General features: G+C 35.2%; 1 protein-coding gene across 1 annotated transcript in view; it reads right to left on the bottom strand.

Annotated features, from left to right (window-relative positions):
• Nucleotides 1-2,513: 2,513 nt before the first annotated feature.
• Nucleotides 2,514-26,334, bottom strand: part of LOC125998815 (E3 ubiquitin-protein ligase RLIM-like) — a 24,198-nt gene continuing 377 nt past the window's right edge. The window contains exons 2-4 of the mRNA XM_049766878.1: nucleotides 26,145-26,262; nucleotides 13,106-13,256; nucleotides 2,514-4,048 (exon numbers count right to left, since the gene is read on the bottom strand). Coding sequence (XP_049622835.1) covers nucleotides 2,514-4,048; nucleotides 13,106-13,256; nucleotides 26,145-26,262 — 1,804 coding nt within the window. The remainder of the gene's footprint in view (nucleotides 4,049-13,105; nucleotides 13,257-26,144; nucleotides 26,263-26,334) is intronic.

Here is a 26,334-nt window from a genome sequence, read left to right as displayed (position 1 = left end):
TCCCTTAGTTATATGCATCACATTAAATCTGCATGTTGAATACATGTTTCAGAGAAAAAATGACATTATAAGTGTTCATCATCACTTCACTTCTAAATATCAAATCTGATTATTCTCCTTTAATATGTCATAAAGGAAAAGTAGGATACCTATCTGAGACCCACCCATTTCTGGGAGGGGTCTTGGGAACCGGATAATAGGTGTGACTTTACTTCCAAGACCCGGCCATTCCTGGGAGGGGTCTTGGAATAGGTAGATAAACCCGGAAGCCAGGGGATTAAGGTCTTTGCCTGCTGGGCTCTCGGAGGAAGATGACTGAATTATAAGATGCAGGGCTAAGAATGGCCAAATGCTTAAAAGGTTATGAGATAGGCCACACACACATGGTGGCTAGGGCCTAAATAAAAATGATTCTTCCTGAAGCCTGCCTGTGAGTGAGTCTTGTTTACGCCGATTACCTGGGCCTGGGAATCCGCCAGCTGGATGGGGATGAAGCCACGTGGCTGGGGCCTAAGCACAAAGGTCTCCATCCATCGCCATCCAGCCCCATCGTTAATTATTTAATACAACAGAGAATTTTTGTAGAACTGTATCAAATTTTGATCTCAGGATAATGACATTTAACAGCTTCATCAATTAATCTCATGCTTCAGGATGAGCTTTGTTAATATGAATTATATCCATAAGAAATTAAAAATTAAGAAAAACATCAGAATGATCTTTGTCCCTTCCTTCTTATCATTAGGCAGTTAGTGGTGCAATTTTTTTTTTATCTAAAGCCAAAACTCATGTTGGATCAACCTGTACTACAACTATAGGGAATTTCTGGTTTGCAGAATTACTATCAGGCATAGTGGTAATGATCATAGCTTCTGAGGCATCTTCATGCCCTGATTTTGATATATTATTAAGTAAACTGTCCATTCAATTAATACTACTCTTATTACCCTTTCCAGGATGTACTATATAGTTTCAGCCAGTACCCTACCTGATACATTATTAGTGGGAGATGAGAAAAACTTCAAGATAGTATTAGTGGGTGAGTCTTAAAATTTTAGTAGTTAATATTTTAATCCTAAGGAGAGTTTTAAAAGCTTTAAATATTTTTCTTCCTGTATGTCTATGTGATTAAAGCATAAATTCTTTATTTACTCTAATAATTTTAATCTAATTTGGCCTATACATTATAGTTTATATTACTTATATAATTGTTTTATACTTGCATTGCTGATACATCAATACCCCACCAGTGTATTAAAAATCTTCCACTATTTTTCCCATCATCCCTTCAATCCCACCTCTTTTGCCTCCTTAGTTCCCAGTTCTATTGACCATCTTCCACCTGCTGTTTAAATTGGGTATTATAAAATGCCTTACTTTTTATACTATACATAATTCCAGCTTTATTATGTTCTTAAATTGCTAATTATTTTGGTTGAATTCCTATGCCTGTATGTGCATTCAAATGATACAGATATATCTAAGATTTATATTAAATATAGACTACTGGGATACATAGGTACTGGTTATTCCATATTAAGTCAAAGATACACAGAGTCAGGAACTTTCCAGCCTTCTGTACTGGGTAAGTTTCTGTTGAAATTCAGTGACCAATTATAGAGTTAATACAAATTACTAGCACACAAAAATATTGTTAACCTTTTTAATTCATTTTATTATTCAAAGGGATTATGAAAAATACAGTAAAACTTTCAGGAAAAATGTTTCTTTCCATATGTTATTTCTTACAATTCTGTCATAGAAATTGAGAAAATAAGTTAACTAAGTAATTCAAGAACTAACGTTTGTATACGTATTTTAGTAGGTCCTGCTATTGTTTACAGAAAGTAAAGAAAGCCCCAAACTTCTTTCATGAATTGATTATTTTCTTCAGATCATTAGTATTTTCTTCTATTTTGAAACAAATTGAAAAAAATCAGTAATTTGAGAAATGTATGACTCTTTTCATTTTCTGTTATTTTCTATTATTATTTATGTTATTTATTCTGTCAAAACTTAGTGATATCACTCTGAATGTAATGATAGAACAGGGTACACTATAACCATGACTGCATGGCTATTTATGCATCAAGATGAGATCTGGAACAGAAATTTGGAAAGTCCAACATTTACGTTATATATGACCATTATTCTGGGTGAAATTTTAAGCACATGAAAATGTATGATCATGAACACAAATTGAGAAAATCCCAGGAACTGTTTTAGCTGAATGGGTGAATCAGATTATTGTAATTTAGATTGGATTTGGCTATAAACTATTATTCCAGAGGTGGACATATAGCAGGTGGTCACTCCAGCCCACGAATTGTCTCTGATGAGTCAATGACTTTGCTCCATATTTTTTAAATTAGTTTCAACTATATTTAAATATTTCCTTGCACGGGACTGACCTAAAACAGACCACAGTTCTATCCCCTGGCGGGAATCTAAACTGGGTCCATTTTAGGTCGTCCATGTGCAAGGTAAATGCCTTCCCATAATCCAGAATTTTCTTATTCGTCAGTATTTACTACTGTCTTGCGACAAATGGGACAGGTGGTATGCTGTAACAGCCAGTTGTCAATGCAATGGAAATGATACTCATGTAAGCATGGTAGTGTGCAGATTTTACTGCCTTCTATGAACTCTGTAATGCATACACTACAGGTTTTTACATCATCAGATTCACCAAATGATCTTATAGCCAACATGTCAATCTGCTCTCTAGTGAGTCCTCTAGGTTCGAGTTCATTATCCTCCTCCTCATCGAACAGAATAATCTCGTCCAGGTCAGGGGAAGACCAAGAGTCACTGTCATCAAATAATGGGCTCGCTGGTCTAAGTCCATGCAGAATGTCAGACACTGTGTTTGGTGATAAGGAATTTTCTGGGCTCCAAACTATTAGTGAACCGTCGTTTGAAGACTCATCACTATAATTCATACTTGTATTAGGAGAAACACTAGAACTATTTTCATCATGAATGTTGGAACTAGAAACTGGTGTGGTATTTGTACGTAAATGATATGTATGATCTGTATTAGTAGTACTACTATGACTCAAACCAGAAATAGTACATCCATTTGATGATTCTGCTCCTTCCATATGTTGAATTGGGTATGACATACTAGTACCTACTTCACTGTCACCCACTAAGACATCTGGGTCACTATATCCTGTGCTTGTATGACGTACTGGGTTCTCAATTAGAAAAGATGGTGTATTCGTAAGAGAAGTAGTCAAATTATTGAAGGAAAGTCCAGCAGAAGATTGTATTTCTGCCTGCCAAAACTGAGACAATGTCTCTGGAAGTTCTCCCTGTTCACTTTCTGAAATGGCATTGTCAATTTTTCTGTTAGATATTAAGTTAGTTCTACTAGCTACACTGTCTCTCTGAGATGATGCTGTAGGTTGAACTTCTAATTCAGAATTCGAGAATATAGTCGAATTTATCTGTTGCAATCTTCTAGACTCATGAAATTCAAATTCAGTTATTTCTTGTCTCTGCATTTCTTCTTGCTGAGTTATAGAAAAAATATCATCCTCATGCTCGGCTTCCGGAGTATGCACAGAAAGTCCTGATAAGTTATAATGAACTCTATCTAAAAGTTCACTTGCTCTACTTATACCTGAACTATTGTCAGTTCTTTGTCTGCTTCTCGTGTATTCTGGGCTTCTGCTTCTTGCTCTTTTCCAGTCTCTTGTCAGTAGATCATCTGATAATACTTCATTTGTACATTGTTCTGATCTATTTGGCCTTGCAGTTGTTGATTCAGATGGTAAAATTTGCACTTGTCTTTGGCAGTCTTTTAAATTTTCTCTACTTGGACATCTTGCAAATGAAGCATATTCTACTTCTTGATCTGTATTTTCATATAGACTGAAACATCTTCCTAAACTACATCTATAAACCTTACTGCTTTGATTATGCTCTAGTGATACTTCTCTCAAAAACGGGTTTTCTCTCTCTTCATATGTCATGTTTTCAATTTCTTCAAAAGAACCAAGCCTTTGTAACATAGAATCATGATGTGAAGAGAATTCGGTATCTGTTAACAAAAATGGAAGAGGCTGAATTGCACTACCACAATTAGAAACATCAAAAAATTGCAACTTAAAACTTGGTCTCAAAACAAATAACAGTAAATTAAATGATACTAGCACTTTAGGCATATTCACATTTATTGAATTCATATTACCTAGATTATTATACTATCTAGATTTATAAGAAAAGATTTAAGTTTATATGAAAGAGTGAGCTAATCCTATTATAAATTTTAAATAATCTGGATGAAGTCTATTTTAAATATTCATCATATATAGTGTTATGTTCCACTGTGGGAGTAATGCCAAGAGTTAACTTTTTTATCTGTTGTTCAAAACACTAATAAAAAGGTACATAGCAGTTTTATAGTGCTAGTACTTTTATCCAGTTTACATTATTGTTTTCACTAATTTATAATATTGTTCTAAGCTTTAGACTTAGAGTGTTTTTCAAAATATATAATGTTTAAATATCTAAGACTTGAATGAGTAAGACAGTAGAGTGGGTAAGTCTTTATCTTGGTTGACCCAGAATTGAATCCCAGAACCATGTCTCTTGCATACTGTCAGTGAGTTATCCCTGAAAGCATAGGCAGGGATAATCACTGAGGATTGCTCTGCATGCCACCCCAATAAAATATAAAATAAGAAAAACTTTGATAGGGAATGGAAATTAAGGCACTTTCTTTGTATAAATTTGACCCTGGTTCAACCTTGGTACAATTTATGGTCTCTGAACACCTTCAGGAGTAATCTACCCTGATCATAGTGTCAAGAGTAGCTCTTGAGCACTACTGAGGTGATCCCCAAAAGCTTGTTAATATATTTGGCAATTTTATATTTGTTCAAGTAAATAAGTAAAATTCATAATAGTAAATATAGATTAATAGTGTTAACAATAGTTCATTTCAGCAATTTTTAACTGACATGAAATTGAATGTCAGATTAAACAGAAAGATCGAATGTTCCATAGTACAAAGGAGTGTTTAAAACACAAGCTATTGTAGTATCTTATTCATCCAACAGAAAATTCTCTCATTTAAATTTGTCAAAATGACAGTAATAAAGTTTTGCCCACTCCAGTGATAATTAAGTAGACTAGGCACATAATTTTGTACTCAATAAAGAAAATTATCTATACTGAGAGAGAAGCACCATAACTGATGATAGAGCAGGTTTTTTGACCTGCTATAATATTTTGGTGTTAAGACAATTTTTTGAGTTGCTCTCCTGTGTTTTATAGAATATTTGCAAGCATCCTTTTGCTTTGCCCACTAGATGTTATTACTAACCACTCCCACCTATGAAAAGCAAAAGCATCTCCAGAGATTACTAAAAAATCTTTAGAGGACAGGATAACATTGCTTCTATTTGAGAATCACTTGAATAAAGTACAAAATATTTCTTTTCCCTGGTGAGAGATCAAATGTATTCACAGAATAAATAATTCAGAAATTGGAAGAAACTTTCAATTGTGTTAGAAACACAAGAAAAATATCAGTAGTGTTACTACAACCTCTACCTGGCATCTAAGTGTGAAGAAACCCCCCACCTTAGACTATGTGACCCTGCTCCAGTAGGTGAGTCCCAACTTCATTTTAGTGCTCATATCTGTCTACTTCTAGAAGAGATAAAGATCTATCGCCTGCCCCAGCTGCCATTTCTGGGCTGTAACTGTGGTATATCTACAAAATGTAATACTATGCATCTTTTTGAAATAATAAAGTCATGAAATTTGCTTATACATGGACGGACATCAGATTATTATGGTGAGTGGAATGTGTCAGAGGGAGAGTAATAAAATACAACATCTCACACATCTGTGGGATACAAGAAATTAAAACAGTATGGTAATAATATCAAAACAATAGTGATAGGGATCAAGTGGACCAGTGCATAATATAAAACTTGCCGCAAAGTGCAATGAATACAGTTAGAGTAGAGAAGGGTGTACTAGGACAATGAAAATAAAATTGATCACTCTGGATAACTGGTAGTTGAAAAGAATAACGTGACATGCAAGGCACCTCTTAACTATTAACAATAGTGCAAACCACAGTATCAGAAAAGAAAATAGAAAGAGAGAGAGAAGTAAAATGCTTGCCCTAAAGGCAGGTGGGAGAGGCTGAGTGGGAGGGAAACAGGAGACATTGGTGGTAAAAATGTGCAGTATTGCAAATTAGTGTCTGAAAGGAAAAAGAGAGAGAAAGAAAGTGTGATAGAGAAAGAGAGTGAAGAAAAATGTACACTCCAGAGATAGGAAGGGGAAAAGGCACTAGAGAGGGTAGGAGGGAAATTGGGGACATTGGAGGCGGGAAATGTGCATTGATGGAGGTTGACTGTAACTCAACCATGAACAGCTTTATCTGTGAAAAAAAATCAGCTGTATTATAAACAACTTTGTAATCACCGTGTTTAAATAAAATATTAAAAAAGAAAGTTACAACTCACTTGCGGAGTCCCCGCCTGGCCATGCTTCTTCTGAGGAGGCTGAGGACCTGAAGGGAGCCCTGCCCTGTGCTTCTCTGTCTTTTCTGAATTCTGAGACTCTCCTCAGAGCCCTGGGAAGCGAACCCCCAAAAACTGCACTCTGAACCTACCCAGCAAGCTGGTGAGTGAGTAAGAGGTGGCTGACCTTGGGGACTGCCAGGTGAAATGATGATTGACTCACTTGCGGAGTCCCCGCCTGGCTGTGCTTCTTCTGAGGAGGCTGAGGACCTGAAGGGAGCCCTCCCCTGTGCTTCTCTGTCTTTTCTGAATCCTGAGACTCTCCTAAGAGCCCTGGGAAGCGAACCCCCAAAAACTGCATTCTGAACCTACCCAGCGAGCGGGTCACCTCAGAGCCCTGGGAAGTGAACCCCCCAAAAAACTGCATTCTGAAGCTACCCTGCGAGCGAGCGAAAAAGAACACCATTGCAACAAGAAGAAAAAAATCACACTAAGAACCGTGCTGGATCACAGAAGCAAGTATTTCACTCTGGACTGTCTTCTCTGCTGCATGCTCAGGCCTAAGATTTGATCCTGTGTGAGGATTCATCCACGGAGGACTCCCCTCCCTTAGAGGCAAGTCGGCCCATCCAGAAAGGGCAGAGCCAGAGGAGAGTGGTGCCTGCATCATATAGCCAATGAATTCCACCACAACACGTAGAAAAACCCACAATACAAGTGGGACAATGGGGAAAAAATGCAGGCCAGCATCAGACATAGAGAATGAAGATGACAATGCTGAGGACCAGATAATGACCAACCAACTAATCAACCTCTCAGATAAGGACTTTAGACTAGCAATATGGAAGATGCTCAAACAACTCAAAGAAACGATGGATCGAGTTGAACAGAACACTAATAAGAACCAAGAAAATATGAAGACAGAAATCACAAAACTCCAAACTGAAATAACATGTCAACTAACAGGCCTGGAAAAGTCAGTAAACAAAGTGAATGACAAAATGGAAAAGCTCTGGGACAGGGTATCAGAAGCTGAGAATAGACTTGGTGCTGTGGAAGATGAGATACATAACAATTCCATACAGCAGGAGAGATTGGAAAAAAAACTTCAAGCAAATGAACAGACAATGGAAAAATTGGTCAAAGAATGGGAACAGATAAAGATAGAAGTCTATGATAAGATCAACAGAAACAACTTAAGAATCATTGGAGTCCCAGAGACCCAGGAAGAAAATTTCCAAGAAGAATCAACAGTCAAGAACATCAATAAAGAGAAACTTCCAGAGCTAAAGAATATATGTGATCAACTCCTGCATGCTCCAGGAGTACCAACCAAAGGAGACCCCAGAAAAACCACCCCAAGACAAATCCTAGTCACAATGACAAATCCCACAGAGACAGAATTCTGAAAACAGCAAGATCAAAAGGGGATATTACTTTCAAGCAAGCATCCTTGAGATTTACAGCAGACCTGTCACCAGAAACACTCAATGCCAGAAAGCAGTGGTGGGACATTGTGACAAGACTGAATGAAATGAATGCTTCACCTAGAATACTGTACCCAGCAAAACTCACTTTCCGGTTTGATGGAACAATACATGGTTTCACAGAAAAAAACAGCTCAGAAACTTTACAGACTCAAAACCAGTCTTAAGAGAAAAACTGAAAGACCTAACTTAAGACAAGAGTAACCAAAAGACACACCAAATTTCGATATAAATATGGCATTAAATCCCAGGACACTTCTTTCTCTCAATGTCAATGGACTAAATGCACCAGTCAAGAGACACGAGTGGCTAAATGGATCAAAAAACTCAGTCCAACCTTCTGCTGCCTACAAGAAACGCACCTGAATAGCCAGAACAAACATAGACTCAAAATAAAAGGCTGGAGAAAAATTATCCAAGAAAACAACACCCATAAAAAAGCTGGAGTGGCCATATTAATATCAGATAATGCAAACTTTATACTCAGGAAGGTTGTAAGGGACAAATATGGACATTTTATATTAATTAAGGGGTATGTAGAGCAGGAAGAAATAACTATCCTAAACATATATGCACCGAATGAGGGGCCAGCAAAATATTTAATACAACTGTTGACAAATCTGAAAAATAATATCAATAACAACACAATAATTGTGGGGGACCTCAACACGGCTTTGTCAACACTGGATAGGTCAACCAGACTGAAACCCAACAAGAATATACTAGACCTGAGGAGAGAAATGGAAGAAAGAGGCCTAGTGGATATATATAGGACACTCCATCCCCAGAAACCTGGGTACACATTCTTCTCCAATATACATGGGACATTCTCCAGGATAGACTACATGCTGGCACATAAAACATACCTCCATAATATCAAGAGGATAGAAATTTTGCAGACTACCTTCGCTGACCACAAGGCTCTGAAATTATTTGTGAATTCCAAAGGGACTCAGAAGAAAAACTTTAACACCTGGAAGTTAAACAACCTCATACTCAATAACCAGTGGGTCCGAGATGAAATCAAGGAGGAAATCAAAAGGTTCCTGGAAACAAATGACAATAAAGACACAAACTATCAGAACTTATGGGACACAGCAAAAGCAGTATTGAGAGGAAAATTTATAGCTTTGCAAGCACACATCAGGAAGGAAGAAGGAGCTTACCTGAGTAGCTTAATAACACAGCTAATAGAACTAGAAAGTGCTCAACAAAAGGACCCAAAAATAGGGAGACAGAAGGAAATAACAAAGCTGAGAGCAGAAACCAACAAAGTGGAAACCCAAAAAACAATCCGAAAGATCAACGAAAGCAGAAGTTGTTTTTTTGCTAAATTAAACAAGATTGATAGACCACTGGCAAACCTAACAAAGAAAGAGAGAGAGAAACTTGATAACTCGTATTAGGAATGAAAAAGGAGAGATCACTACTGATATGACAGAGATTCAAAGGGTAATCAGAAACTATTTTGAGAAACTCTACGCCACTAAAAATGAGAACCTGAAATAAATGGATAAATTCTTGGACTTTTATAATCTTCCACGGTTGAAGGAAGAGGATGTAGCATATCTAAACACCCCCATCTCCATCGATGAAATTAAAATGGTAATCAAATGTCTGCCCAAAAACAAAAGCCCAGGCCCAGATGGATTCACTAATGAATTCTTTCAAACTTTCCAAGAGGAACTACTACCAATCCTGGCAAGACTTTCATGAAATTGAACAAACAGAAACACTTCCAAATAGCTTTTATGAAGCCAGCATCACCTTGATACCTAAACCAGACAGAGATGCTACCAAAAAAGAAAATTACAGACCAATATCGCTGATGAATGCAGATGCAAAGATCCTCAACAAAATCCTGGCAAATAGGATTCAATGCCTCATTAAGAAGATCATCCACTACGATCAAGTAGGTTTCATCCCAGGAATGCAAGGCTGGTTTAACATCCGTAAATCTATCAACATAATACACAACATCAATAACAAGAAAAATAAAAACCACATGATCATATCAATAGATGCAGAGAAAGCATTTGATAAGGTCCAACACCCATTCAGACCCAAAACCATAAGATATATTGAACAACACATAGGCAAAACACTCCAAGACATTGAGACTACAGGCATCTTCAAAGAGGAAACTGTACTCTCCAAGCAAGTGAAAGCAGAGATTAACAGATGGGAATATATTAAACTGAGAAGCTTCTGCACCTCAAAAGAAATAGTGCCCAGGATACAAGAGCCACCCACTGAGTGGGAGAAACTATTCACCCAATACCCATCAGATAAGGGGCTAATCTCCAAACTATACAAGGCACTGACAGAACTTTACAAGAAAAAAACATCTAATCCCATCAAAAAATGGGGAGAAGAAATGAGCAGACACTTTGACAAAGAAGAAATACAAATGGCCAAAAGACACATGAAAAAATGCTCCACATCACTAATCATCAGGGAGATGCAAATCAAAACAACGATGAGATACCACCTCACACCCCAGAGAATGGCACACATCACAAAGAATGAGAACAAGCAGTGTTGGCGGGGATGTGGAGAGAAAGGAACTCTTATCTACTGCTGGTGGGAATGCTGTCTAGTTCAACCTTTATGGAAAGCGATATGGAGATTCCTCCAAAAACTATACCACTCCTAGGAATATACCCTAGGAACACAAAAATACAATACAAAAACCTCTTCCTTACATCTATATCCATTGCAGCACTATTTACCATAGAAAGACTCTGGAAACAACCAAGATGCCCTTCAACAGACGAATGGCTAAAGAAACTATGGTACATATACACAATGGAATATTATGCAGCTGTCAGGAGAGATGAAGTCATAAAATTTTCCTATACATGGATGTACACGGAATCTATTATGCTGAGTGAAATAAGTCAGAGAGAGAGAGAAAAACGCAGAATGGTCTCACTCATCTATGGGTTTTAAGAAAAATGAAAGACATTCTTGCAATAATAATTTTCAGACACAAAGGAGAAAATAGCTGGAAGTTCCAGCTCACCTCAGGAAGCTCACCACAAATAGTGATGAGTTTAGTTAGAGAAATAACTACATTTTGAACTGTCCTAATAATGAGAATGTATGAGGGAACTGGAGAGCCTGTTTAGAGTACAGGCAGGGGTCGGGTGGGGAGGAGGGAAACTTGGGACATTGGTGATGGGAATGTTGCACTGGTGATGGGGGGTGTTCTTTACATGTCTGAAACCCAAACACAATCATGTATGTAATCAAGGTGTTTAAATAAAATATATATATTATAAAAAAAAGAAAATGGGAATGAGAGGTAAAAAAAAAGAAAAGAAATTTACATATGAGATAAGTCATGAAAGACTCACAGTGAGATCATGTACATGGAAAGAAAATGGGAAAATATTGTAAAATGTCAGTAAAAGTAATTCTTCACCAAGAGTATTTTACCAAGATAGGTTATCATTCATATTTGGAAGAATTATACAAAATTTTATGGACGAGAAACATCTTAGAAACTTCATAGCCCTAAAACCAATATTGAAGAAGCACAAAAGGGGCTTTCTTAGAAGACAAAATAAATATCACTTGCAAATATAATTATTAAAAATCATGGGAATACATTTCTATCTCAATATTTCCTACATCAATAATACAATTAATTTATAGTGTGTTGGATTCACTAGTTGGTGAATGGATTCATCTTGACACAAAGTGGCAATATACATCAAATAACTAAATCAAACTTCTTGACTACAAGAACTACATCTGAACAGCCAAGGTAAACATAGGTTCAAAGACTGAAAAACATTCTTACAGACAAAAATTCTTTTAAAAGGGCAGTTTTGGCCATACTTATATTGGACAACCCAATTAAAAAATTTAAATATTCATAACAGTGATGTGCATTTCTTGATCAAAGTATCTATAAACCATAAAAATTCACAATCTTAACATATACACCTAATCATAAATCATCAAAATAGTTAAAAGAAATAACTTAATAGGCATGAAGCAAGCTATTAACACTCGGGCATGCTGAATAGATAATTATTCAACAGAAAATATTAAACTTGAAAGCAATGGAAGTGATGGGTCTAGAAGACATATAGAGCTTTTTGTCTCCCAAAGTAATACACATTCTTCTCCACTGCACACACACACAACATTCTCCAAGATAGGTTATATGCTGGGTCAGAAAACAGATCTCCATAAAACAAGAAGATAAAAATTGTATCAACAGTGTTGAAAACATAATGCTTTGAAAATGAAAATGAGGGATCTGAGGGGTGGCACAAGCGGTATGCACACCTTGCCTGTGCTAGCCTAGGATGAACCGCGATTAAATTCCCAGCATCCCATATGGTCCCTCAAGCCAGGAATGATTTCTGAGTGCATAGCCAGGAGTAACCCCTCAGAGTCACTGGGTGTGGCCCAAAAACAAACAAAAAGAATCACAAATAGATATCAGAAAAGCTCAAACACTTGGAAATTTTTTTAAAAGTAATATTTCATGGGGCCGAGCAGTAGTAGCCTAGTGGTAAGGCCTTATATGCAGCTGACACAGGATGAACCTCGGTTTGATCCCCGGAGTCCCATATGGTCCCCCAAGCCAGGAGCGATTTCTGAGCTCATAGCCCGGAGTGACCTCTGAGCGTCACCAGGTGTGTGCCCCACACCCCCCCAAAACCAAAAACCCCCAAAAGTAAGATTTTCTGTATTAGAGAAAAAATATTTAAAACCAGAGTCTCTGAAAAATTAAATCAATAAAATAAATATGCATAGTAAAGAAGCAACAAATAGCCAGACAGTGGAAATAAAGTGTTGGTCTACAGAACTGAGCTTACCAGATTGGTGTGGGGGGAGAGAATGGGTGGAATGTTGGGGACATTAGTTGAGAGAAGCAGGTATTCTGATGATAAGGTGATATTGAAAAAAACATATGCATGAAACTATAATTAATATTGTTGTGAATCGTGGTTCTTCAACAAAAAGAGTAAAATAAATACAAATATGGAAAGAATAAAGCCTTAATATTCTCATCCAAGATAAAAGTATATGGCATTTATTTAAAAATTGAAGTTACTAAATGCATCTATATAAACTTTCTTCTTAGCAACTCTTCTGTATATTTACCTGGGTTGCCCAGTAAATTGTTATCTCTCATAAGCTTTTGATCATCTTCACTCATAAGACTCACGGACTTTTCTTCTAGAGTCAGCGTCCTCCTCTGTTTGTTGCACTGGGAAGCAGATACTTCTTCATCTTCCAAATCTGATCTTTCCATCTTGATGAATAATAAAATGTTTCTTACTTTTATGGCATATTTAAACATATAATAATTATATTTGTGTTTACTTTCTACTTAGAGCATTATTTTCTATGTACTATTCTCTCCTACAAAACAGTTGAGCTCCTTAGAGTGAATCAGTCATTGACACCCTCTTTAAAATTTCTCTACTGTTGCTTAGGCATCCTTTGTACCTGATGTCCCATTGGTACTAAGCAGGCATAAGAGTAAAGTTAAAGTCCCTTTAGAGAACCTATTTGTATATCAAATACAGTTCTTTATCTTATTTTACCCACATGAGCCTATTCTTTTAGACTTTTAGCAGGATTTTTCAGATTCTGATATAGTCTATTTGTATGTTAAATAAAAATGCACCTAGTTATATTTCATTTCTTCCAAATGCAATGCCAAAGTCATCCTAGTTACATAGCAATTCTCATTTTCATTTGCCCAGGGACATCTCTCTTTCTCCTCATATATTTCTTAAATCAGAGGCAATAAAACACTAGAATTTTGAATATCTTATTTAACTACTTGAATAAGATTTAGTTAAAGTTTTATTTTAGAAATTTTTCTTTTTTAAAAAACAATAACATTTTTACTTCTCTAATTTATAATTCCCTTGAGTAAGATGTTTTGATATAGTTCACATTATATAATTACTTTTTATAAAATCTTTATTTAAGACCATAATTACAAGCATGATTGTAGTTGGGTTTCAGTCATAAACAGTCATAAACAGTGCAATATTCACACCACAAATGCCCCCAGTCTCCTTCTTCCCCCTCCCCTGCCTGTATTGGAGACAGGCGATCTACTTCTCTTATTCATTAACATTGTCATGGTGGTTGTTAGTGTAGTGTATTTCCCTAACAGTATTCACCACTCTTTGTGGTGAGCTCCTTTTAGATCTTAATAACATCACCTCATACAGTTACTCAAAGATTTAGTTAAAAAATAAAATAAAATAAACCTATGTCATATTTTATGTTCTCACAAAGAATTCCTTTATCAGATTGTATTTTATTCTCCCTTTTCACAAAATAATTATTTTTAAGCAAAACTACTAAAAATAGCATACACATTTAAAAATATATTCATAATATGTATTTTTATCTACTTTAATGAGTACTGACTTTGATGACTTTTGGATTTCTTCATTCAGGATTTTTACTTGAAGACAAGATTTAACTGCTGAATTTGTGACATTATTCGATTTGGCTTATGTAATAACAAATCCTTCCAGCATAAACATACTATTACTAATCTAAACAGCACAGATATGTCAAATGATGTTCAAATCTATACTCCCAAATAATTAATACTCCAGGTGAGGAAACATCACAAAGAAAATAAAACATTTTAAATGATATATATTATTTATAAGTAAAAAGAAATGTATGGATGTTTACTAAAAGTTGTAAATGTATCAGAGTTATTACAATTAAATATGAATATTTAAATATTAGTATGAATTTCTACAGATGAAATGTGGCATTTGAAATGTTGGGAACAAGATTATATTGGACAGAAGTAATAGACTTGAAGGATTTGTTTTGTTGAATAATGGTGACTAAAATTTTGGTGTGATAAATTGGACCTTAAAAGAATAATTGATGTAGGGGCAGGAGAGATAGCATGGAGGTAAAGCATTTGCTTTGCATGCAGAAAGACGATGGTTCGAATCCCGGCATCCCATATGGTCCCCTGAGCCTGCCAGGAGCTATTTCTGAGCATAGAGCCAGAAGTAACCGCTGAGCTGCTGTGTGACCCCTCCAAAAAAAAAACAAAAAACAAACAAACAAAAAAGAATAATTGATGTAGTCTATAATTGAATGTGGGGTTTTTTTTGCCTGTAAGAAATATAATTTCAATTAAGGCAAGAATGATAATACAGTAGGTTGGGCATTTGTCTTGCATGCAGCCATGTTAAGTTCTATCTCTGGCACTATATATGGTCCCCTGAGCATGTCCTAGAATAAGCTTAGAGCAAAACAATAACAACAAAATGAAATATAATACTGATATATTTATTTTAGGACAGTAGATTTTTTATTTGCCTATTTAATGTTTACATAACATACTTATAATAAAAACACCCTGGTTTTCTAGGAGAAAGAATCCTTTCTCTAATCTTATGTATTCCTAAATTGGTATGGGTATAGTTGAATTCATTGCCATGGCTATAGGTAAAGATCCAAGATGCAGCCATGTCCAATCAGCCTTTCTCAAACAGGTGATTATGATAGTTGGTTTAACAAGGGGCATATTACAATATGTGCGATCATAGATTAACTCTGAGACATTAAGTGGAATCACTATAAATGAGAAATTATTTTCCCATTATGTAATTAAGTTGTAAACTTAATATTTATGGCATTTTACATACTTTTAAATGTAGAAAATCAACATAAAGAGACTGAGATATAGAGAAAGAGACAGATACATGAGAAAAATGTACTACAAAATGATGTATTTTGAGGACACAGTTGGTTGTGCCAGAGATCACTCCTGGCAAGTCTAAGGGGACCATATAGGGTGCCATATATTGATCCTGTGTCAGCTTTGTGCAAGTTAAGTTCCCTATAGTATACACTATACTTCCTCTAGCTCCTGCACATCAGTTTCAAAATGTAAGCTTTGCTGTTACTTATGATTAGAAGTTTCAGTATTGGGCTGGAGTAATAGTAAATTGGGTTGGGAACTTACCTTGGACACAGATGACATAGGTTTGAACCCCGACATCATATATGGTCCCCAAAGTCCATCTAGGGGTGATCCCTGAGTTCAGATGCAGGATTAATACCTGAAACAGCTAGATGTGACTCGGAATCAAAATAAAAAAATAAATAAATTGCAATAGGAAAATGATATGCCAGCTCTAATAAGTTGTGAAAAAAATTTTAATAAATTTCTAAATATGTTATTTGCTATGCCCACTGCTTATATAATTTGCATTTAGTTGGGCTTGATCTTAGAAAAATAAGAATATATTTTGTTCTGTTATCCTATTGTCTAATAAGTATTAAGCACTGGTACTGAACAACTTAGTTGAAAGAAATGAACAATCATTTTATTTAATTATGAGTTAAATGTTTATAGCATATAATGTTAATTATTATTGATTAATTTCCTACTATTTTGTACTGTGAACTCTCTCAAAATTTTCCTATTTTTATCTGCTTTATAACTTATGTAACATATTCTGACACCATGGCCATATAGTACTCATTTAATTCTCAAAAAGAAAATACCTTAAAATGCCACTGAATATTTGGTTTGTAATAAGAAATAAAATGATTAATAAAAATAAATAAATAAATAAAATAAATAAAAATAAAATGTCTTAATAAAGAGTGAGATAATGTTTTATTATAAATTAGTTCCCTGGTGGAATTTTTAGAATGCTTTAATTTAGCAAATATGAATAGTGTAAACAGACATGTGTGCATATATATATGTATTTGTGTGTATGAGTGGAATATTGAAAAATTTGCACCAAGTTTGATTATATTAATAATCACAAACTTGAGTGTAGTTTATGGATATTGTTAATCAATCTATTTCAGTTAAATTTGAAACTTCCTCACTTGTGAGAATCTACTTCATCTCATTGAGTTCCTACAACTATAGTTAATGTCTACTTTATCAAAATATATTTTCAAGTATAATTTATATTTAATATATATGGAAGAATAATACTAATGTGATTAAAATATTGAACTGACACAGAAATAGAAAAAAGATAGAAAGAAAACTAAAATATCTTCCCAGAAGAAGGCAGTTGGGAGTATGTGAGGTAAACTGGTGAGAAATGTGCAATGGTGAAGGGTGGTGGACTGAAACTCAAATCATAAACAACTGTGTAGCCAAAATGAATATAAATAAATAGTGAACTGAGATCTTATACCCAGGGTGAAGCCTATTCATGAAAAGTTGTAAGATAGCAGATATTTATAACTTTAATTTTAACTTTCTAAATTAAACATTTTAATTATGAGTATCCCTGATATTTTGATATATATATATATATATAATTATGATATATCCCCTGATAATTTGATTATAAAACTTCTAAGATAGATAATCTGGGTCATTTTATTTCACAAACATATGAATTTACAATGAACATATTTTAATTTTGTAACCTCTTGCATACCAGGAAAATGTTTCAATTAAATTTCAGAAAGTGCTTGTAGAACATATTATTCATAAGCGAAAATATATAGTATGTTACTAGTAATTAAAAAGTTAAAATAATTTGCTTTACCTTTGTTGTAATTTAGTTTATAAATGAAGATGATAAGATTTACCACCTTGAGGATGAGAAGAAAAAAATTAAGGTGTATTTATCATCTGCTGTATGTGCTCATTGTACGGTTTGCAATATTTAAGAAAGGCCTGAGTAACTACTGGAAGTGTAATCATCAGACTTTTAAAATAAAACAACTAGCAATTTGTTTCAATGCAGCACATTAGCTTTACATAAGAAAAATTAGTAAAAAAAATACATGAAATAGCCAAGCAGTCTGATGTCACTATCAGCTTAACAACTGATATTAGAGCTTAAGTGGTATTACTCCACTACTCTGCGACTGTATCAAGTACACCCAAACTACAAAGAATGGGCTGGGTAGGGTTCTTGGTTTGTATAAAGTCAATCTGAGTACTGTAAGGAATGATCCCTGAGCACTGAGCCCTTAGCACCACTGGATGTGGCCACCAAACAAACAAAACATAAAAGATTAAACAGTGTCTGATAAATAGGTTCTTAATACAATAAACTAATTGCAAATGAAATGTCTTATACAAATTGTGCCCAGATTATCATTTAGAGTATAAGAAAAATAACTTATGCAAATAAAATTTTAATATTAATAGGCCTTTAGAGACCTCTGTTAGGTAATTAAGGCAATATTGACTAAGTATACGGTTATCTCCTCAAGTAGAGACCACAATTTAGCTAAGCAATCTCTTAAAATCAAGCAATATATAGAAAAAAGAAATTTTACCACAAACAACCAAATCAGTCATATCTTGAAGGCATGTATCAAATCTGAAAGATAATTGAATAATATTGACAACATGACATTTATTGTCATAAATTATTTGAAGTCAAACTTCAAATAAACTACTTGAAGTAAAATTTTTAAAAAAGTGAAAATGAGAGGCAATATGTTAAAAATAAACATTTCAATATTTTTTGGCTTGTTGCTCTTGATACCACACCAGTCTTCAGAGAGGTTGCAAATTAATCATTATCTTAATAATACACTACTCTCTCCTAGAAACGAGAGAATCTTGGATCTGAGTCGATATTCAGCTATTCCTATTTTGACTCTGTACTCAAAAATCTCCCCTGGCAAGCTGGAACCATATGGGATACCAAGAATCGAACAGGGTCTCTCCCAGGTCGGTTGCATGGCAAGGAAAAAGCCCCACCACTGTGCTATCTCTCCTGCCCCTGCATTGGGATTTCTATAACTTTTCATGTTAATCTCTTCAGGATCTTCACAACAGAACTGAGAGAGTTGGATCATGTAGCTCTAATGTTAGTTCCATACTTTATTCTAAAATGGCTATATTGAGTTATAGTACCATTCACAGTGGAAATAGGCAATGTATTCTCCCACACCACTTGTTATTGAAAGATATTTTTATAGTATGAAGTGTTATCTCATAGAACTTTTGACTTGAATTTCTTTAATAATCAGTGATAACTAGCATCTTTTCTTATGTCTAGTGACTATATGTCCTCATTAAGTCAATATCCATTTATATCTCTTGACTACATTGGGGGACCCATCATACTCTGAGCTCTGACTCAGTAATTGCTCCTGGCAGTACTTTGGAAACCATATGGGGTGCTAGGAATTGAATCTGGGTTGGCTGTCCACAAGGAAAATTCCCTGCCTTCTTCTGTCTATTTTTAAATTTAAATTTAAATTTTGTGGCCACATTGTGCAGTGGTAATCGGGGTGGCTGCTGTGGTGCTTTAGGGACCATGCAATGCTAAGAGTCAAAATGGATCTTTCTGCATGTAAAGCAAGTGACCCTTCCCATTGATTTAATCCATATATAATTCTTTATATTTTCAGATATTTTAAGTTCATATCTTATTATGTTGTTCAAATATCATAGTCTCCTATTATGTGAGCTGTCTTTTTTGCATTTTGGTATATTAAATATTTTCAATTTAAGGTAGCCCATTGTTTATAATTGTTTTCATTTCCCTAATTGTTTTTATCATGTCCTTAAAGGTACATATAATGTTGATGTAGTGGAAATCTTTACCTATATTATCTTCTATGTGTTTTGTATTTAAATTACTGATATTCATGTATATACTTGTCCTTATGACATATGTTTCTCAATTCACTACATGAAATAACTACAAATTATTGGTTTAAAATATTGAGACTGCTCTAAATATCTTTACTTGATGTAAAAGTTAAAAAATAAAGCCATAAAGAGAACACTATGCCATATTGTAGGCATCTTTCTGAGTGTCTTCAGGGAGTGAATCAGTAGTTACTAATAACAAATGCATTTTTAAATATTTATAATTGTAAATCAATAAGTATAATAAAGTTTTGGTGAAGGGAGAAAAGAAAATTTCAAAAGGATTGGTTTTCAGTTAAGTGAGATGACACATTTAGTGATCTATTGTATGACATTGAGTGTGTAGTAAAAATTTGTTAAGTTATAAATATACTAAAAAAGCAATCTTGTATTAAATTTTTATCACATCATAAAATGTAATAAAAAATAAAAAAAAGAAGCAAGAAAGGGGCCAGAGAGATAGCATGGAGATAGGGCGTTTGCCTTACATGCAGAAGGTCGGTGGTTTGAATCCCAGCATCCCATATGGTCCCCTGAGCCTGCCAGGAGTGATTTCTGAGCATAGAGCCAGGAGTAACCCCTGAGCACTGACAGGTGTGACCCCCCCAAAAAAAAGAAGCAAGAAAACTTTTAGATGTGGTATTTATATTTTTTCTTTTTTGTAAGTATATACAGTTTATTTTATTAATGCCATAAATTTTAGATGTCTTTTAAATTCCTTTTTTTCTTTTTTCTTTTTATTTCTTTATTTGTAAGTATGTACACTTTATTTTACTAATGCCATAAATTTTAGATGGAGGTGTATTTATATTTCTTGCTGTGACTATGGTGATGAGTTCATAGCTATATATATTTATGTAATTTATCAAATTGCTTATATTAATATTAATTGTATACATACTAAGCATGTATTTAAATATATAAAATATGTATTAAATTATATATTAACGTTGAAAATATGTTAATTTGTGAGAGGTTGCACCTCGAACTGAGCTATTTCAATGGGAAAATTAGGCTTTAAAGGGTTGAGAAACTTTCCAATTTGTGAATCTGGGGCAGGAAAATAATGGAGATTTTTTTCCAAAAACTTTCTTCTCTATTTAAATTCAATTACTGGTTCTCATTTGCTGAACTCAAAATGTGCCAATATAACTTGGATATATCCTTTGAATGGATACCTTACAAGGTACAGAAAGTTGGGTAGAAAGATGGTAAAGATGGGTAGAAAGAACAGAATGTGTAAAGAAATAAATCCACTAGCAGATCCTGTGTTTAATCTGCCTTGATTGAATTATGAATAACTACAATCAGTTAGGCATTTCTTTATACTAATATCTACAGTAAGAGATTATAGTAATCATCTATGGTGCTTTTCTTGATGGATGCTTCATTTTCAAGAGGGAATTTCAGGTTTCGGTTTGGTTTGGTTTGGTTTGGTTTTAATTTTAAAGTGACATACCGCGGTGCTCAGGACTTCTTCCAGTGCTTAGTGAACAAAATGTAGTGCCAAAGATCAAACTTGGGTTGGCCACATGCAAAGCAAATGCCCTGTCCACTGTTTATCACTTTACCTTACTTTTGTTCATACTGTTTGCTTTACAAATTTTGCTGTCACTGCACTGGTAATGGGGGCGTTCTTTCATGACTGAAACTCAACCACAATCATGTTTGTAATCAAGGTGTTTAAATTAAATAAATAAATAAATAAATAAATAAATAAATAAAAAGAATTAAAAGGACTAAAGACTGTCACTTTACCAGATGGTCATGAACTAGAAACATGCTGTTTAAGTAAGATACACTCAGGGGGGATATTATATAAAGTTTCAGTTGCTGAATCTTCATACTGACCTTTGTTGGCAGAGGGCAAGTTGCAGAGAAGGAAAGTACACTAAAAATATTACTTTACCTGTGTTTCAGTGCACAGCAACAATGAGGTGGAACCATGTAGATGAACCCAACAGCATCCAAAATGAAATAACCAATTAATCAATTATCAACAGCACAAAATTATTTCAACTTGCAATTGTCTTCGCAACATGCTATGAAGTTGAAACCAAAATTATGAGTAGAAAATAAACACAGTAGTCTATTGTAGCAAAGACTTAAAGAACTGAGGATTTAGTCAGAACACAACAGAGTAGGGAGGAAAGAGTGGTAAGATAGACCACACAGGTCTTAGAGTAGCAAAAACTATTAGAAATAAATAAATAAATAAATAAATAAAATTTTATATATTTATTTAACTAAAATTGTATATATTCATTTAAATAATAGCAATATGGAGATTCCGCCAAACATTGGAAATCGAGCTCCCATACGACCCAGCTATACCACTCCTGGGAATATACCCTAGAAACACAAAAATACAATACAAAAATCCCTTCCTTACACCTATATTCATTGCAGCACTATTTACCATAGCAACACTCTGGAAACAGCCAAGATACCCTTCAACAGATGAATGGCTAAAGAAACTGTGGTACATATACACAATGGAATATTATGCAGCTGTCAGGAGAGATGAAGTCATGAAATTTTCCTATACATGGATGTACATGGAATCTATTATGCTGAGTGAAATAAGTCAGAGAGAGAGAAAAACGCAGAATGGTCTCACTCATCTATGGGTTTTAGGAAAAATGAAAGACATTCTTGCAATAATAACTTTCAGACACAAAAGAGAAAAGAGCTGGAAGTTACAGCTCACCTCATGAAGCTCACCACAAACAGGGATGAGTTGAGTTAGAGAAATAACTAATAACTATCCTAATAATAATAAATAATAACTATCCTATTAATGAGAATGTACGAGGGAAATAGAAAGCCTGTCTAGAGTACAGGCGGGAGTTGGGTGGGGAGGAGGGAGATTTGGGACATTGGTGATGGGAATGTTGCACTGGTGATGGGTGATGTTCTTTACATGACTGAAACCCAAACACAATCATGTATATAATAAATTTGTTTAAATAAAACAATTTAAAAAAATAACCAAGAAAAAAAAATTTATCTACTTCTCCAAAAACAATAAAAAACAGTATCTTCCTTTTAATGATCTTCTGATCAATATTTGTTGAATATTTGGATAAAAAATAAAACTAAGGATATAAGTTCCTTTGTGGTTTAAGGAGAAATTATTTTGCCATCATGTTTGGAATGTAGATAGGAGGATGAATTAAACACTTCTGTAAATTATACTGACACTAATCAAGATTTATTCATTCATTTAAAAAACAAATTTTGCTGTTACTTGATGGTTTAGGCTTTAATCAAATTGTCTACTCTATAGTTTAAAGTCATTAGCTATAGAAAATTTTTGGATCAAACCTGAACTCCTACTTAACCTTTCTAATTCCTATTGGACATTAATATTATTGTGCTCATTTCTAAGAGTCAATTTAGCATCCAGATTTTACTTTGGCTTCATATACTTTAATTCAACACCAATTGATGATTTATTCTGTGAATAAAGTTTCTGTGAATGGTCAACATCCAATAAAAATATACAAGACAGAAATATAAAATTCACACAAAAAAGGAAAAAATGGGCTGAAATATTTTGTTTCTTATGTTGTCCTAATTTTTAAGAAGCTAGATATAAAGCAAAAGTTTCAATCACAATTTAGTGCAGAAGTATAATCAACATAGCCCTGTTCAACAATCAGTGGTGTGATTATGGCATAAATACTTACTCCACCATTACTCAGTTGCTTTCTTAATTAAATATAATAATTAAGAAAAATAAAAGTCATTTTTGCAACAATCCTCAGAGACAATGAGAGGAGGGCTGGAACTTCCAGCTCACTTCATGAAGCTCACCACAAAAAGTGGTGAGTGCAGTTATAGAAATAACTACACAGAGAACTGCCATAATCATGTGAATGAATGAGGGAACTGGAAAGCCTGTCTGGAGTACAGGTGGGGGTGGGGTGGGATGGAGGGAGATTTGGGACATTGGTGGTGGGAATGTTGCACTGGTGAAGGGTGTGTTCTTTACATGACTGAAACCTAATCACAATCATATATGTAATCAAGATGTTTAAATAAAGAAAATAATATAATTGAATTGCTTTATTTTTTGAACATACTCAGCAGTACACAAGGGATATTCCTGATTTTATGCTCAGAAGTGAACCCTGGTAGTGCTTAAGGAGTATATGTTGGGTTCTAACAAGGGTTTTTATTAAACAAGGCAAATATCTTAACCACTATACTATTACTCAGATCCTTAAAATACTTTATATTTAATATTATATTCAGTTATAATGGCCTTAGTCTTTAAATTGATTAAAAGTCACTAAAGATATTTTTGTAAATATCCTATAATATGAATGATTACATAAAAAGGTGGCACTGCATTGTAATATGGTTTTTACTTACAGAGAGCTTTATTTATTTGGGGCCATAGTGATAGTACTATGTGGGTAAGGCATTTTCCTTGTACATGGCTGAACCAGGTTTAATTCTTGGTATCCTGTATGGTTCTCCAAGCTTACTAGGAGTAATTCCGGATTGCAGAGTTTGGAGTAACCACTTAGAATTGCCAGATTTTCTCCCCAATAGCTTAGTCATTCTATCCATTTTCCTACCTGATTTTAATACTTAAAAAGCATGAACTGTTAAACAACAGCAGATACGTGGTTTTCACTCTTTCTGGACTGAAATGTAGATTCTTAAAATTTTTTTCCCTGATCCTAGGTTTGGTTAACAAAATCTACTTACTCTTTTTTGGCCCACACCCCAAGGCGTGCAGGAATTGCTTCTGGCAAGCTTGGGGGACCATATGGGATGCCTGAGATCAAACCTGGGTCCATTCCAGGTGGGCTGCATGCAAGGCAAACGCCCTACCACTGTACTATCTCTCAGGCCCTATTTACTTTTTTTGAGGGGGGCACACCTAGGGACGCTCAGTGGTTACTCCTGGCTATGTGCTTAGAAATCGCTCCTGGCTTGGTGGACCATATGGGACACCGGGGGATCTAACCGCAGTCCATCCTAGGTTAGTGCGTGCAAGGCAAACACCCTATCACTTACACAACCGGTCTGCCCCCTATTTACTTTTTTTTAAAGCTATATATCAGCACTTTGCTGTGACTGTGATGATCACAATGTTTTAAGTCTGATGCTCTCACTACAAATGAGGGTATTGAACATCTACCAATAGTTTAGGAATGATGAAAGGAAACAAAATGTGCCACTTGGCATCAAAAATCTTGAAAGCAGATAAAGTAGTATAGTCAAGGGGGGAAATGGTAGCAAGAGACTGAAGAGAATGCAGAGCATAAGACATGAGACATTTAAGGAAAAGCACTTGAAGGAGGCCATAGAGATAATACAGGGGAAAATATTCCCAAACTGAAAGGAAAGAAACCACACATTTGGATTCTTACTTTTTTTTTTTTTCGGAGGCAAGGGGTGGCCACATCCGGGAGAACTCAGGGTTTATGCCTGGCGCTACACTCAGAAATTACTCCTTGCAAGCAAGAGGGACTATATTGGATGGAGGGGATCAAGTCCTGATGGACAGTGATTAAGGCAAATGCCCTACCGGCTGTGCTCACTCCAGCACGGAGTCTTAATTGTTTTTTAAGTTTTTCGGAGCCAGATCCTCAAATGCTCTAGGGCTACTTCCATCTCTGTGTGTGTGTGTGTGTGTGGGAGGGGTAGTTCCTAGTAATAGATACCATCTGGTACCCAGGACCTAAAGTACAAAACATGCACCCACATTGAACTTTATCTGGGGTAGTCAGGAATCAAACTATACTGACATCCTAAGAATGTCCAGGGGTATGTCAGGAGGTCTGGGGTTCCACTCATGCTTCTCAGGCAAACAGGCTAGTGGTTTAATTTGAGAGCCTGAGGGTGTAATTCTGCTTGGGTCCTATAGTGCCAGAGATATCCAGGCCACCTTTGTGGTACTAGCACCTCTTGGGCTGTATCCTACTATGCTTGGGGACCAGGTGGTGTGTGTATATCAAGAATCGAAACTGAGTGTGTCACAAATTTCACAGTCCGGGTCCTGGAAGCTTACGTTCGAAAATAATCTGATAGGAAAGGGGAGAGAAGGGGAGGACACAGAGAGGGTGAGGGAGATAAAGGGGAGAAGAGGAGAGAAGGGAAGAGAAAAGGGAAGAGATATTGTAGAATAGATAGAGGGGGAAGGAGGGAGAAGAGAGAAAAGGGAGAGAGAGGCAATTTCTCTGCCTCAGAGCAAGGCTGGGCGTCGTGAGGGGCGGGAGAGAAACGGAAGACATGGGTGGCAGCAAGTGTGCACTGGCGAAGGATGGTATACTTATATGTCCGAAACCCAAATATGAACAATTTTTTAACCACTGTGCTTAAATAAAACAATTAAAAACAATAAAATGTTTTATAGTGGGAACAAAAACCTAGTCTATTACATGTTTACTGATTACTTAATACTGATTACTTAATACTACTGATTACTTAATAGAATTACGATCCTAAGTATTTTAAACCTTTTACCCTATACATCTCCCGTCAAAAGAATCTTAGAGGTTGGTCATAAAAAATATAACGTACTTTAAAATGTTTCCAAAATGTAACAGCATGGTGTTTTAAAAAAGCATCTCTATACTCTGCCTTTGAGGAGGAATCGATGGCGTTCCACTGAAGAATGGCCACCACATTCGAATCATGCCTACCAATAGAGTAGAAAATGCGGAAGTTTACTGAGCCCAGAATTTCATCATCGCTTATACCCCCCAATAGT

This window comes from Suncus etruscus, chromosome X (assembly GCF_024139225.1).
Source record: "Suncus etruscus isolate mSunEtr1 chromosome X, mSunEtr1.pri.cur, whole genome shotgun sequence".
In the NCBI taxonomy this organism is placed as follows: Eukaryota; Metazoa; Chordata; class Mammalia; order Eulipotyphla; family Soricidae; genus Suncus; species Suncus etruscus.
The sequence above is the reverse complement of the archived record's forward strand: the minus strand, read 5'-3'. Positions and strand labels throughout refer to the sequence as shown.